The sequence below is a fragment of the Falco cherrug genome, chromosome 5, assembly GCF_023634085.1.
Source record: "Falco cherrug isolate bFalChe1 chromosome 5, bFalChe1.pri, whole genome shotgun sequence".
NCBI classification, from domain to species: Eukaryota; Metazoa; Chordata; class Aves; order Falconiformes; family Falconidae; genus Falco; species Falco cherrug.
The window spans coordinates 75650170-75666324 of record NC_073701.1 but is presented as its reverse complement, the minus strand read 5'-3'; the positions used below and the strand labels follow the sequence as shown (position 1 = coordinate 75666324).

The following is a 16155-nucleotide window of genomic DNA, read 5'->3' as shown; positions in this document are numbered from 1 at the left end:
AGCTACTACCTATATATACTACCTATGACTTGTGCTTCTGTGCTAGAAGATTATTTTTCCTTTAAAATATTTCAGTTCCTTAAATTAACAAAAATATTAATTGGAGTGCTATCTTATCTGAGTATTGGAACTAATGGAAGTTCTCATAATCTCCAACAGACTTTTTTTCAGAAAGTTCTGGTTTTCAGTATTTCCAAAGAGCAGCATCTTTTAATTGAGCCATTAATTATGCTGACTCCTTTTTGGGTTTAAAAGGCTACTTAAAAAATATCGTTATTCATTTCTGCTTATCTACAATGTAGATATGTTATATATATCTACAAATTATATATTGACTTGTATGGAGTAGGAAAAATGCACATTATAAATATTGCCTACATTTCTCTTTTAGAATCAGTGATGGAGGTGTAAGAACATTTGTACAAGGTTCTTCTGGAGCTAAGCTAAGAGAGCTGAATTTGTCTAATTGTATTCATGTCACTGATGCTTCTGTCACAGAAATAGCACAAAGGTACAGTTGTCCACTACAATATTTTTCTAGTGTGGTTACACTTGCAGTGTATTTCTGATGTTGAAGTTCTTAATGTGTTAATAAATGGGTAAAATTATATAGCCAATTGTATATAGAAAATTGTACTAGATAAATGACCAGTCCCTCTTGGCATTGTGAGTCTCTTAAAAATGATCCATTATATAAAGGTGAATTCATCAATATAAATATGGAAACCTGAGAAGTCTTAATTTTTGGGGGGGAAAGTGCCTAAATGATGGTTGTCAGTGACAAAGCTGCATTAAAAGATTATTATGTAGAAGTCACATTTTGTAAACTCCATAAATATGTCTGCACAAACAGAAAACGCTCAATTGCTAAACCTCTTCAATTAGAGTTCCTCAGCAGGAGTATTGGTATTGGCAATTGAAAGATAATTTTTAAGTCTCCAGAGAAGATTGGAGTCAGTCTTTCCACTCCTTACTAGATCTCTCAGGAGGCCCCTGTTTATGCTTTCGTAGCAGTAGTTGTGAATAATGGTAGCATGCTTGCTGGTAAGCCAGGGAATGCCTTCTCTGTTTTAATGATGGAGTGTTACTCCTAAGGCTCTGAGCCTAAATGCACTGCTTTAGGAGTCACATTTCTTAGGTCTTCTGGTTTGATTATGAGAAGATACAGTTTATGGTGCTTACTTACGCAGTAAAATTCAGTTTCCCTTGTATGGTCAGTGAGTGCTGATGTGCAGAACCTGGCAATGTCTTCATTTGCTGTGTACCATTATTTACATTGCTGTAGCTGGGTGTGGGTACAGCCATGGGGTCCTGAATTCCGTCATTGCAGTGAGCTTTGAAGTTCCTCTGCAAGATATGAGAGATTTGGACATAGGAAAAAGACAAGCACCAAACTAATTAAAAAAATATTTTTATGTAATACATCTCCTTGATTTCCAAATTTTTATTTAATTTGATTGCTGTTCATGATTTGAAATATTTGTGATGCTTATGCATTATGATTAGAATCGTTGGAAGTGCCCATGTAAGCTAGGTTTCAGAAGTCTAGACTGCTTATTTTCATAGGTGCCCTGGAAAACACTTAGGAAGGGTTATTACAAAAATTTATTAGCTATACTACATTTCTGGAACAAAAATGGAAAACTGACAGTTCCGATTTTTTATTTAATTTAGACGTCATGAAATGACCTATCTAAATCTGTGTCACTGTGAAAATGTGACTGATGCTGGAATGGAAGCCTTGGGAAATATGGCGTCATTGATATCCATTGGTATCTCTGGAACCAGCATCTCAGATAAGGTATATATATAATTAAAGCATGAAGAATGTGTTTACTATGTATCTGGGCTTTCTGGAAAAAAAAAAAAAAAAAAAAAGGTAATAAAAATCCGTTCATTTAAAAACCTGCATGGATATGAAGCAGTGAAGTTGCAGTATCATTAAAACATATTTTAGAAACTTGAATAGCACAGTATTAGCCCATGTATAGGCAGTAACAAATCAAAGGTAATTCTTAAGCTGGGCAACTTTATGTTTGAAAGAGAGAAACAGAAACTGTCAGAAAGAGGAAGTCTGGCTGCTGTAAATGTGGTCTGAAAATAATGTTTATTAAACAGAATTTTTTTGCTTCAGGATGATTAGCCCTGAGGAAAACTGAAAAATTGGTATTTTTAACATTTAAAGTCATAAAAATTGTGTTTTCTGTGCACTAGGTTTTATGGTGAAAACCCCTGCATATTAGCTCTAGCAGAGATGCTGCTCTACACTGTGGTCTAGAAAGTAATTGCTAGTGAAAGAATTACTAACAAGGTATCTTCGATGTGTCAAGTTGCTAAGACTGTAGAAAGCAAAATAGCTGGTGCAGGAGCCAGGTTAAACATTACAGGCCTCCACACTGGATGTTCTTGGCAGGTCCTGCCTTGTGCACAGGGTTCAGAGCCAGTTCTGCTGTTTCTTTTACTTCTGGGGCAAACTTTTCACTGAACTCAGAAATCTAGGAGAAACCTCATGAAGAAAACTTGCCATAGAGACTATTCATTCAGTCACTGTTCAAACAGAATTCTAAGAACTTTATTATTTGTCTCTAACACAGAGTTTGTGCAAAAGTAATTAAAATGTGGAAAAGTAATTAAAATGCCTGCATCTTTAATGGAGGCCTGAAAATAAAAAAAACAAGATTAAGCTAAATAACGAAGGTTGGGAAATCCAAGACAACTTCGTTTAATGTGATCATTTAAAATATCATGAAATTATATTGGAATGAAATTAATGCTGCCTTGAATTACAGTCTCACAATGTTTCAGCATAAATGTTTTCTTTCTCCTTGCCTGCCACAGCTAGTCTTTTAAAATGCTGTGTTGCTTCTTACTCTAGTTTTCACATAGCACAACCCGTGACCTTGGCAATAAGCCAAACTGTTTTGCTTACACTACATTTCTGAGGCTTTCAGTTTTCTCTCTCCCACAAGATGATAAACTAACCCGGAAATCGACCATTTATCATTTTTGTAATTTCTGAACTGATTGCTAGTACTAGCTACAAAACTGTTACGGTTTTTGCTATTTGCTCTGTTTAAGTAGGTTACATACATACATACATAATAAATACATTCTGTCATCTTAGAACTTTGATACAAGAATATCTAGTAGTCTGCTTTGTAACAAGCTGCTATTTGTATGCTTTGACTTTATATTACATGTTTTATTGGCATATAGAGGAATAGTAAGATCTCTTTCAATTCAGACTTTGTAAGTATTTTTTTAAATGTAAAAATGTAACAGAGAATACAGCTTTTTATGTGCAGTAGTCAACACCATTATGCTGTGCTGCTAAAGAAAAATTGTAAGGCTCATATGCTTTCCTGCAGCCTGTGAAATAGATCTCTGTTGCTTTTGCTATCTTGCTATTTAGCGTGAAAAACATAGAATGTGCAACATAGATTTGCACTACACAAGAATTTTCATTTCTGTTTTTTTCAAATGACAGCAGAATCATTCTGCTCATCAGAGCAGAGCAGAATTTACAGCAGTAAGAGTGACATATACATAAGGAAAGGATAGGGGAGAAAAGATACAGTAGAGTCAGATTTTCTTACAGATTTGTGTCTCAGGTATGACTGACTTAATCAAAATGGAAGGTTTTTTCCACTGTTGGTGCCTTCCTCTTACGTAGTTACTCTGATGTCCAAGAAATGAAGGTTCCTGTTGTGTTGTGTCTTTCATTCAGGAATTTGTTGCATTTGGAAGAAATATATCGACTCTTAGAATTGTCCCTGACAAGAGATCTTGTAACAAAGAAATAAATAAAAAATTTACAGTACCCTATGGATTTTCAGTAATTAAAAATGCAGTGCTAATAAGAAATACATGAAAAATCTTTCTCATGTTTGGAGAGGTTTATTATCCTTGCCCTGAGTCGACTCCTAAACAGAAAGTCTGGGAAAAAAAAAAAAAAAGGCTGCATACGTTCATTTTTCGATATTGTGTGGGAAGTTAGGCATTTTACATAGAGAGAAAATGCCTAGGCAAATTTATAAACACAAAGCTAGAATAAGGCAAGTAATTCATTGGAGGCTTAAGTTATATGTGTGCTTAAGTGTCTTGCTAAGTAAGTCAAAGACCATGCATTAATAAAACCAAATGTCATCCAATGAAGATGGATGTCAGTTTTATGCATATGGGAAACTGGTGGCATGCTGAAGAAGTTACAGTCCTTTTCTCATTAGGGCTTTAACTATATTGGGTTTACTCTTATAAATCACATAACTTTAAATACACCCCCCAAGTACATTTTGAATATTAATTTAGTCAGTTATTTTAGCATTCATCCTTTTACATTTCTGAAAATATTTCCTTCTTTATTTTAACTTGATTTTTTAAAAAACAAATAACACACATTTTTAAGTCTCAATAACTTTTAACAATGGGAAGAACATTTGTTCCATTTTTGTCATCCTGAAGTACTAGAAATCGGTTTCTTACAGTTGAAAACAACTTAAAAGACACTTAAAAATGAAAAGATTTGCAACCTGGTGACAGCATTTCTTTTTTAAACAAAAACCTGCAATGACAGAGCAAAGATACTGAGTTCTTTGAAAAAACCCAACCTTTAATTTCTTTGAGAAAACTCCCTTTTTCTTCCAGCTAGCTTCCCATCCCTCATTGTTTTCCCTCACGTTTTGCTCTTCTAAACTCCCTGAAATAGGGACCACAATGTTTTCAATTGTGAGGATGGTAAATACATTCATGAATGCATAGATAATATCACAAGTCATTTTAGATACTATTGTAAAGGTATTTACAATATGTGCAGCTTTTATTATGGAGCTGGAAACATTAGCATTTAGGACTAAAACCTATTACTCTTTCTTATAATAGCAGACTCAGTGGCAATGTTTCCATCAGTTAGGGAAGCAGTTTTAGTTATAAGCTTTGTTCTCATACTCTCCGTATTTTTGTTACAATGTCTTGAACTTTTTCTGGTGTCTGTATGATATGGCTTTGGCAGCTTTGCTCCAAGTCTGAGAGTCTGAAAGTGTGCAGCTGCCTGGCTTTCCTCATTCTGACACAAATTGCTGATGCATATGGCCTGGACCACCCATCTTCTTGAGACTTTAATAATCAAATTAAGTATAGAAGTGTCAGGACATTTGAAGAAAGTGTCTTAAGTCAAGCAGGATTTAGACAGAAAAGCATAGCAAAGAATGATAAAAGGAATTCTGAAAGAAATTAGTTGCATCCATCAAAACAGTAGATGCCCTGACGTAGACTCAGGGAAGCTTAATATCAGTGGTGAATTATATGCAGTGTAATAATGAGAGATAAAATAATACCCTGAAACATGAAAAAGAGTAAAATACTTTAAAAATGGGAAGAACCCTGATACACTTCTGAAATCAAAGATTAAAAGGAAATATGAAGTATACAGGGAAGTATTCTTCTGCATTTTCTTCTGCAATGACTGTCACGCATGAAATTCTCTCTCACAATGATCTAAGCCTCCATTCTGTCTTCTGACTGAAATGCTTCCTCCAGAATTATCTGTGGCATCAAGTCAGTTCATCAGTCACAGAATTTTTTGTGCACTATGTATAAGTTACTCTTTAAAGTTGAGGATAATTTGGAATCATGGGGACCTCTGGAGTAGTGGTTATATGGATGTATAAACAGTTATCTCAACTTTGTTTTCTTATGTGTCCACACTTAATAATCTTCAGATTCTGGCTGGTCCTGAAAGCCAGGCTGCAACATAAATATTTATTAATATTTTAAAAATAAGTTACCCAAACCAAAGTGGCAATTTAGCTTGCCACAGTTACCTAATTTCTTTGCATTTTTAGTGGGATTCTGAATCTACAGTGACTTGAACCCATAGCCTGGCTCCACATTTTGGTCTGTTAGAAAATCAGGCCAGTAGAACTGGGGAAGAGCCTTGTAAAGGTTAAGCAAAAAATACGATCATGTCTAATAGATATAACCAGCAACAGACTGCAAATGAATTAGTTGCAATGGATTTCCAAAGGAAAGGATGTGACAAATCCTATGCATTCCCAAGGCAGGGAAAAGGAATTGTTAAAATATACTAAAGTGGGCTCTAAATTCGTATATTAGCACTCCAGTTTGCTTGGGAGAATAGAGAAAGAGAGAATTTAACCTGGAGACTTAGAAACTTAATTCTGCATAAAAACAGGAAATACTAACACAGAGTCATTATAATCAATGACAGATGTGCCAACACCATGAGTCCCAATGCAAATCAGGAGGAATTAAAGGTATTTAGCAATGTTGAAAATTTGGCTCAATATTTTTACAGTGTATTTCGTTACAATGGAAGCCCTGTTGTCTGGACTTAGTCTTAAGAAACGCAGGCAACTGTATTTCATAAGTTATGATCTGGACTAACTGCAAATGGTCTTAGGTGTAGAAATTAAATTTTATGGCATGCTATGTTCCTGTAAACAGATCTGACCCACCTTTGGTATTGGAAATTGGTATGGGAAACAGTATGGCCACATTTGCTTAAGAAGTTACCCATTTCTCAGAAGGTTTTTGCTATCTGAAACGGAACTTTGTTCTGTCACATACATATTGTTATTAGCAAAAGCATACTGCATGATAGGAATCACATTCTTCTCTTCTAGTGTTTGATCTATTAAACTGGTGCCTGGCTGTGGCTAATCTATGCAGAAATCTGAGCATTTTAGAGGGTAGGTTGAGTCATTTAATATTAAATGGCTCAGAAATGGAAGGTAGGAGATACCTCTTAAGAGCTGTCTTCTAAGATTGGAGTCACTTTGAGGTCAATCTGTTTGGGGTATGAACAGGAAGTAACATCTGTGTATCTCTGGAACATAAAGATACATTACAGATGCTGACCTTTCAGATTACAAAGAGATATGTGAACAGAAATCTCAGAAGTTGAAAATAGTGTAGCACATGGTTATTGTTAGTGAGAGACAGTACATTCATTGCAGTCTGCAGTTGAAAGGCAGACTTGCAGCTTGTGAATATAAATAATAAAGAGTTGTTCTTTGCTATGCCATAGCCACAAATAACTTTCGTCTTTAGCAAGTGAAGACCCTCACTGACTGGTACAATCAATACTCATTTTCTTAGCTCAAAAACCATAGTGAAATAATAATAAATGATGATCTATAAATGTTTGTAGGCCTCATGTAATAAAGTAAATCAAACAGAACAAAAATTGCTTGAGAAAAGCAGCTGTTGGAGAGGAATAAAGGAGTTTCTTTTAAAGTTGTTTTCTAAATGGAAATGGTAATACATGCTATACAAGAGATGCAGGACAAAGTCTTCCCTTTCTCCATCGCAACAGAAGATTGATCCAAGATATATGGGGTGATTTCTTGATGTTAAAGAGGAAATATGTTTTTGGAGACACATAGAGTGGGTGGGTGATCCTAGTCTGTATGTTGCACAGTATTTGTTTTGCTAGCATCTATTTCCAGGAGTCCCAATGACAATATGATTGCTCTGAGCATATCTTTCAAAAATGTTGGGAGGCTTAGTATAAAAGATGGAAGTCTCTAGAAATAGGTTAGTGTTCTGAATGGGCATCCCTGATGGTATTTATGAGAGAATACTACTGAGTAAATCAGGAAATATAATAAAACTAGTGATAATTGGCTCCTTTGTATGTATGTTAGATACAAAAATAATAGTTAAAAGATTTATACACACAAAACTTTCTGTGTAGAGCTTGTTTGAAGATGTTTATTTTTAGAAACATAAAAGTTTTGTAGTTTTTGTATGTAACAGACAATTCCTAATGGCATTCCTTGTCTTCCATGTCTTCACGCTTTCCCTTCTCAAATCTGGAATTATTAATGAAACATCTAAAAGGAGACCTTAATTTTAAAGGGGGGAAAAAAAAGAAAGTTGTTCTGTGATTCCATGTCATGCTAGTCATATAAAATTATTACAAATTAGAACTTTGAAGTCATAGCAGCATTAGTTGTCATGTAGCAAAAAAATCTTTATAATATTCTTTAATATTTTATTATCAAGTACGTTAAAGTCATGCCACTTTTACATAAAGAAAATGCAAGAAGAAGTTATGTCCGTAAGGTCACACCTATAACTATCAGTGTCTGCTGTAAGGAATTCAAGTTCTGACATAAACACATTTGGGGTTTAAGTACATAACTGTTTTTTTGTCTGGAATGGGAGTGCTCTGCCCAAAAAAAATTGAACTCTGTAGATTTTCATGAAGCTGTTGAAAGTAATGCTCACCACATAACTGCGTCTGCTGAGAAAAATGCAAATATCTTTGTTTTCACAAGTAGCCAGGATTGGAAATCTTTTTGATTGTTCCATTTTTTTTTTTTTATTCAGCCTGTGAGATTTCAGGAATTTGCAAAATTTGAACACCAGCCACACTCTTCCAGCATTATCATTACAGTGTCCACATCTGCATTCCAGACACTATGTTCACGTGCTTATTTTTTCAGGATGATATTTCCTCTTTGTGCAGTGCTGTTTGCTGCCTAATTGTAGATAATTTATTAACCATACAGAATAAAGCAACAACTTTGTTTTTCAGCAGAATTTACTGTCATTATTGATACGAAGCACAGAGATATTCTGCTGTGACTATCAAAATATATTTTACAAAATCGGTATTTAATTCTCCTTCAGGTTAGAGAGTTTAGGATCAGAACATGGTCTGGTTTCCTGGTGTACAAGCAGTAAAAATCACAAAGCATCTTCAGATCCTTTCGCACTCCTAAAACAGGAATTGCCCAAGTTTTCACCTTCCTGTTGTCTTGAATATGGGGGTTGTTCATGCACCTAGGAGAGTGACTACACCATTTCACATATGGTCTTGTACCATAGCTGTAGTCGTAAAGCCCTTACTGGTAAGCAAATTTTAAAGGTGGCAATTTTAAGATATTATTTGATCTTCCAACAACAACAATAACAAAAAAGAATTTTGAAAAGTTCTTTCAAACCCAAATTTTGGAGGAGATTTGTAGATGTATTTTGCTTTATGAGAGTCTTGGTCTGTGTCCTGTGGAAATATTTCACGCCATGCTACTTTTCTTCAGTTTCTTCCTTTCTGAACAGGTAGGAAAATCTAATTTTTTGCTTTCTCAATTGAATTATTTCTGCAAAGAATTCTTAACCCTTGGTCATGCTTCAAGCAAAAAATTGGAGGATAAACTATATGCATTCTGATGAAGAGAATTTCTTAAAAGGTGCTGTAATTCTTAGAAGCTTTAATATAGAGACATTGGTTATTATTGACTCCCTTAACATATTAAAAGTAATTACACATAATTGCATGTACTGATTTTTAAGATTTTTTTTTTTTGGAATATTGTAGGGCTTGAGAGCCCTTGGCCACCATGGAAAAATAAAGGAACTTTCTATATCAGAATGCAAAAACATCAGTGATACTGGGATTCAGGTAAAACTTCATCTCTTTTCTTGGTGTTTCCTGGAAGCCTCTCTATTTCTTCAAATTAACCATGCCCAAAACTGATCTTATTTAACTCTACGTGTCATCATTCATTCTTCATTACACCATTCTACACTCTCACTCTTACAAATTACTCTCCCCTCTTGTTGCTTTCCATTTTTTATTCCCTCCATGATGTGTCTTGAATTCTGCTTGACTCTGAAATTCACTCCATAAAAGCCTTAATTTCTGCTGAATTGTACTGTGCAAATTGCAATCTAAATTGCTGATACTATAATTTCTTTCTTACTCCACAAATCCTTCACCAATTTCTGTCTAAAACATACTGTTCTCATCATTGGTGTGAGCTTTTAGGTCTTGCTGTCTTTAGGTCTCTGCTTCTTTAGTCAGTCATTTGTTGAATGCTGTATTTAGATGACTTGGCATGCCTAGCTCAATGGAATAGTTGAATTTCTTTTAGTCTGTTACACTTGATTCCTCATGTGCTCTTGATATATTGCTACACATCATTATCGCTTAGTGATACAAAAATATGTCTCAGTATACCTCTAAAGGCCTATTTCTTACCAGCATAAATGATATGATTACTATGATTAAAACCAACAAATTATATTTCAATAAGAAATGCATGTGCATCTTCTCCAGATTATAGTCTTAGCTCTTTTATGGGAAAAGCATCTCAAATTGAACTGTGTCATTATTTGAATAAAGCCTTTTAAAATGTCCTAAAAAAACTTCAAAAGCATAATTTATTCATATCTAATGATGAAATTAATCTGCTAGAAAAAGTACTACATGTATTTTAAGCTAGATGTTTGAAATACTGATTTCTTGTTCTAAAGATCTCATCATGCTCACAGCAAGACGTCTAGTGAACCTCGCTAAACTTTATTATTTCCATTGGTTTTCCTTTTTAAAATGATTATTATATATAGTGGTTTTCAAATTTAAATATTATATCTGAGCAATATAAATCTAGATACTGTTCTTAAAATAGAAATATTAGGTTAAAACACATAGTGCTTAGTGTTCTGATCTCATACTTAGCTTATGGACTTAGAAATTTCCCAGGGTCAATAATCTTTATAAAGTAATCAGACAGGAAATTAATTAATTTGTAGAAAGGCAACCTACCAATTAACGTTGCCACAAAGGCAGTTATTTACACTGATGACAAGTTATGAAATTACACCGTGAGAAAATACTTTTTCTTTTGAATAACCAGCAAAGAAATATTAATACTAATACAGTACTTTAATTTCATTTTGCAATGTTTATACTTTCTTTAATATTTCTGATTTACTGACTCTTGCTTTTTAAAAATGAAAGTCAATGAGATTTGCCATCCAGATTCTTACTAGATTTACACTATCATCACAGCAGTAACTACATACTAAATTCTGATTTATTAATACTCATTGTCTTGTTTTGGTAAAGTCAGTTATTTGGTATCAGTGTAATTCTTTTTATGGGTAAAGCACTGAATTGGAAACTGGAAAAGATTCAGAGAGGGTAATAAGGATGATCCATAAAAGGAACAGATAAGTAAGGAAGGAACCTGCAGTCTGGAAAGGGGGTGGCTGGGGGAATACGACTGAGATCTGTTCAATTGCAAGTGGCATGAGAAGGGTGGATAGGGTCAACTTTTGCTTTTTACTTCCATATATAACCTAGTGGGCATGAAATGAACCTAGTTTGAAAATTGAGAAGGAAGGAAAGGAGATGGCTGTTGCCAAAATGTATAGTTAAACTGTGAAATTCTGTATCCTCACAGGTTGCTTGAAGTTTACCTCAATCCTTATGGACATTTGACAAATTCAATACAATTGCATAGATTTACTGCTTTGTGCTTCAGAACAATATAAGAAATAAACGCTAGTTGGTAACTTTACAGTGGAAAAAAGAACCATCCATCTTGTTAGGAAGGACAGAGGATTTACATCCAAATAAGAGCACTGTTTTCTGTAACTGCAAATTGTTTCTAACCATATGTAACAGAAATGCTTTAATAGTGTTTTTTTAATTATATCAATTTCATGCCCATAAACAGTTGCAGATCATAAGGCTGCAGGTACAGGCAATGCCATCACATAATCCCAGTCTTCAGCTTCTACATTTTTTCCATTGTAAAGCTCCAACATCCATCATTTTATAGCCATATACTGTAAGAATGAGTCAGTTGTTGCTGTACCACAAGGGATGCATCTGGATTGAATCTTGTTACCCAACATACATGTCAGGCCATTAGGATGTGCTTCTTTTAGGAATAATTCTGAGTAGCCACTCATGAATGTTCTGTGTAAAGTTCCATGTTTTTAACTAAAACAATGATCAAGTATGTACATCTTGTGTACCTCATGGAAAGTCATGTAGTGCCAGCGCTGCTGCTTTCGAATATTCACTTCTGCATTGTGCTATGCTTATGGCTAAGAAGCTATTTTAGTTGTCTCACTACACAGAGTAAGTTCAAAAAAAGACTGTGAAAAAAGAAATGTTCATGCTTTCCTTGTTATCTGTATGAATTTGAACTTTTTTGAGGAAGAAAGCATTAGCAGGGAGTACATGTAGGAGTTACAGAAGCCATGTTGTCAAGGTTCCAGGGAGGGCAGAAGAAGAGGTATGAAGTAACTCAGAACAAAATGGCAAATCCTTTTTTGCAAGTTGAAACTGAAGGATATGAGTTTATGGAAAATTTGCAGAGAGTAACCCCATTGTATGCTGCATGACTTGTTATACTTTGATTATATAAAGAATATTTAAATAATGTAAAAAGAAAATGCATATTAAGAGGGCTTTACTAACACTGTTAGGTAAATTGCTGGGAAGTTATACATTAACTAAATAATATAACCAAAAATAATATAAACAGAAATAATGTTGACTGTACAGTGCTCATTCTTTTACTTGTTACCACTTTATTGTTTACAGTAAGTAAATGTTTATGTGATCACCTATTTTGTAAATAGGAACTTTCCTCATTCATAACTCAGATGTTGCTCACTTAATGAGTAGCAATTTAGTATTTCCATTGATGTTTGTGTGTGTTCTCAGGCCTTATTTACACAGAACTAAAATTGTGCACATAGGTTAGAAAATTTTGTTATTTCTTTCATATGCTATTCTATTCTTTATAGTGTCTAAATGTTTTGCAAACATTATTTATCTTTGCATCTTCAAAACCTCTTTTGTAATTTTCTTCTTAGGCATAGAACCAGGGATGCAGAGATGAAGAGAGCAAACAAAGTTCCATTCCCTTTGATTGCAAATATAAATTTAGTGCTACATGCAAAATAATGTAGTAGACTTAAAGTTAAGAGCAAATTCAGAACCTAACTTTGAAGGATATTTTAAATATGTATGTAGACAATCTATGCCAGTAAAACCAAGATAAACATATCTCACAGGCATTGAAATATTGGCTTGAGCTTGTGTTACATACCCTAGATGAGAATGTAGCGGTTAAGTCATCACATCTGAGGCCTAATTCTGAAGAGAATGCAGTTTCTTTTACACGTGGATAAAAAACATTCAGTTACTGGGTTTAGAATGTTTCTGTATTGTAGGTAACAAATAGCCTGTAGAGCTAAGATTGAAATAGGAAAGGTACGTAAGCCAAATAATATAAATTCTTATTTGTTGACTCTATCCAGTCCTACTTAAGTTAAAACATTGATTGATATTTTAATATTTTTGTAAAGTAAAACAAGAACCCAAAGCCCAAGAAGCACTGCCTTGTTACAGCTATACAGATAGATAGGAAAAAATAGAAGCTAGAGTGAGGAGACAGACAAAAAGTTTTAAAATTCCAGTCTGTGAAACAAATTTCAGACTTCATGAGTTTCTTTTAATCTGTTTAGGTAAGACTTATGAAAAAACCAGCAATGTGTCAAAGGCAATAGTCTGATTACTACAGATTTTTTTAAAGAATGATAAATACGTAGTATTTGTGCATGATAAATATGTGCACTTGTGTGTCTCTGTGTGCATGCACATGTCTTACTTATCAATGTGGTCCTTAGCCTGTTTACCTCAGGACTAATTCTTTAATGTTTTGAAAAGCTTTGTGCAACCAGTGTTTTTTATGCAATCTACTGTATAAGTATTTCCTTCTTTCCCCTACAGAGGTAGAATTTCCATTCCAGTAAATGACAAATTACATTGGTCTTAGGCCAAGATTAGCAGGCCTGGAAGTTCAGCTCAGTGACAAGTTTAAGGCACCTCACTGTGGTTTTAGGCTAGACATCACAGAAGAGGAGAGATTCTCACTGAAGCTAAAGCTTTGCTTGAGTGGCAAAATGTGATGTTCACATCATGGCAGCATTAGGTGAAGAAATGCAATTTTAGGTTGTTTTGTTCTTGAGTTAACAAATCTGCAGGCTCTTCAAGAGACTGTTTCCACAAACTCAAATAATGATCTACCTTCTCCTTCTCTTTGTAGGCCTAGAAGTAAATATTTTCAGGTTTGAAAAAAGATTCAGGCCAAAAAGTAAACAAAGTTTCAGAGTGCAAAGGAGAAAAGTATATTTTATGAATGTGTGGCCTTTCATAGGAGTTTCATTGCAAACAATGAATGTGCATAGCACGCCAAAGTTGTAACTACCCATGTTTCATGAAAAGCAGTTTTATGTGGGATTCTTTGATACTGTTTAAAATACACACTTTAATGTGCATTTTGACAAAAATTTTCATTTGTCTTTCAGAGATGCAAGTATCAAATTAAGATGAAAAATACATTAATACATTTTGTTGGTCAGATTGTCCCTTTGTCTTTCAGTTGGCCTTGTAGAAGAGATCATAGAAAAAGTATTAATGTAAAAATTAAAAAACTCATGTAGTAGCTGTAATGTCTTAATAATAGGAGTAATAATAACAGCAATAGTAATGATAGTACTAATAATACTGCTTTACACCTATTTATCACTTGCCATCTGCAGGTCACCAAATGTTTTGTAAACAGCTCTTGCAATTTCATAATGTGTGAAGTTATCTCTGTTCCATTTTTATATTATAAGCTGGGCAAGGTCACTGAACCATTTGATCTGTTATTTTCCAAAATGATCTGTTTTACAGAGCATATAGAAAAGCTAATACTTGAGTTACATATATGCTGGAATTGAAGTCAGTAGGACCCGCAGGTGCTTATTCACCTGCATTCTCCATTCACTCTAAACATGAGGACAGAAATTGTAGTCAGCAGGTATCACAGCAGGAATTAGATGGCACTTCAGCCACAGTTACCTCGCCTGAACTACACAGAGCAAATCAGAAGCCTGAACTCCTGAGTGACAGTCATAGCATTATAGAATCATGGAATGGTTTGGGTTGGAAGGGACCATAAAGACCATCCAGTTCCAACCCCCCAGCCATGGGCAGGGACACCTGCCACTGGACCAGGTTGCTCAAAGCCCCATCCAGCCTGGCCTGGAACACTGCCAGGGATGGGGCAGCCACAGCTTCTCTGGGCAACCAGTGCCAGTGCCTCAGCAGCCCCACAGTGAAGAGTTTCTTCCTTAGATCTAGTCTGATTCTACCCTCTCTTAGATTAAAGCCATTCCCCCTTGCCCTGTCACTACAGGCCCTTGTAAAAAGTCCCTCTCCAGCTCTGCTGTTGGCCCCTTTAGGTACTGAAGGCTGCTACAAGGTCTCCCAGAGCCTTCTCTCCTCCAGGCTGAAACCCCCCAACGCTCTCAGGCTGTCTTCATAGGAGAGGTGCTCCAGCCCTGTGGCCCGCCTCTGGACTTGCTCCAACAGGTCCATGTCTTTCCTGTGCTGAGGACTCCAGAGCTGGATGCAGGTGGGCTCTCACACAAGTGGAGCAGAGGAGCAGAATCACCTCCCTCGACCTGCTGGCCATGCTTCTTTTGATGCAGCTCAGGACATGGTTGGCTTTCTGGGCTGCGAGCACACATTGCTGGGTCACGTTGACCTTATCATCAATCAACACTCCCAAGTCTTTCTCAGGGCTGCTCTCAATCCATTATCCACCCAGCCTATCCTAATGTGCTTGGGATTGCCCTGACCCAGTCCTGAGATTCTTACCCAATTGTTATCAAGAAAATAATGTAATTTATACACATAGAGTTGTTTGTTCATTTTTTGGGGGGGGGGGAAAAATAAAAGAGAAAAGTTAATATACACAATAATGGGCATTTCCAGAGAGTAAAATAAATGTATTTGGGGCTGGTCCTTTAAGCACAAATTTTAGGTTCTGGGTTGTGCTCAATTTAGAGAACCCAAATTCAACATATAGAACTGATATGAATGTTGGTCTAATGAACATGTAATATAATATATAAGCAATGGAAAATAGGCTTTTAATGAATCTCTTCTTTTTCTAGTGATATTCACAGCCAATAGCTGAATGACTTTACTCCTAATAAAGGGTACCTAGAAGACTGAAGTACCTGAAGTAGGTCAAAGGATTATGTAATTGTATCATAAACTGAGAAAAATAAGAGTAGGCATGTCACCCAAGACTGATTGGTTTGTTTGTTTCTCTTTCAGGAGTTCTGCAAGGGCACACAGTACCTGGAACAATGCCATGCCTCTTGCTGCCCTCAGCTGACAGATGAAGCTGTGAAAACAATGGCATTTCACTGCCGCAGACTAACATCTGTCAACATAGCGCGTTGCCCAAAGGTTTGTATAGGAAATGGGGCTATAGTTCTGGGACTACTATTGTGAAGAAGTACTTCATACTGAACTCAGAAATTTGA

At 35.4% G+C, this 16155-nt stretch overlaps 1 protein-coding gene across 1 annotated transcript in view; it reads left to right on the top strand.

The window, feature by feature from the left end:
• Positions 1 to 16155, top strand: part of FBXL13 (F-box and leucine rich repeat protein 13) — a 90382-nt gene that overhangs the window by 61497 nt on the left and 12730 nt on the right. The window contains 4 exon segments of the mRNA XM_055711977.1: positions 392 to 511; positions 1675 to 1801; positions 9344 to 9427; positions 15944 to 16078. Coding sequence (XP_055567952.1) covers positions 392 to 511; positions 1675 to 1801; positions 9344 to 9427; positions 15944 to 16078 — 466 coding nt within the window.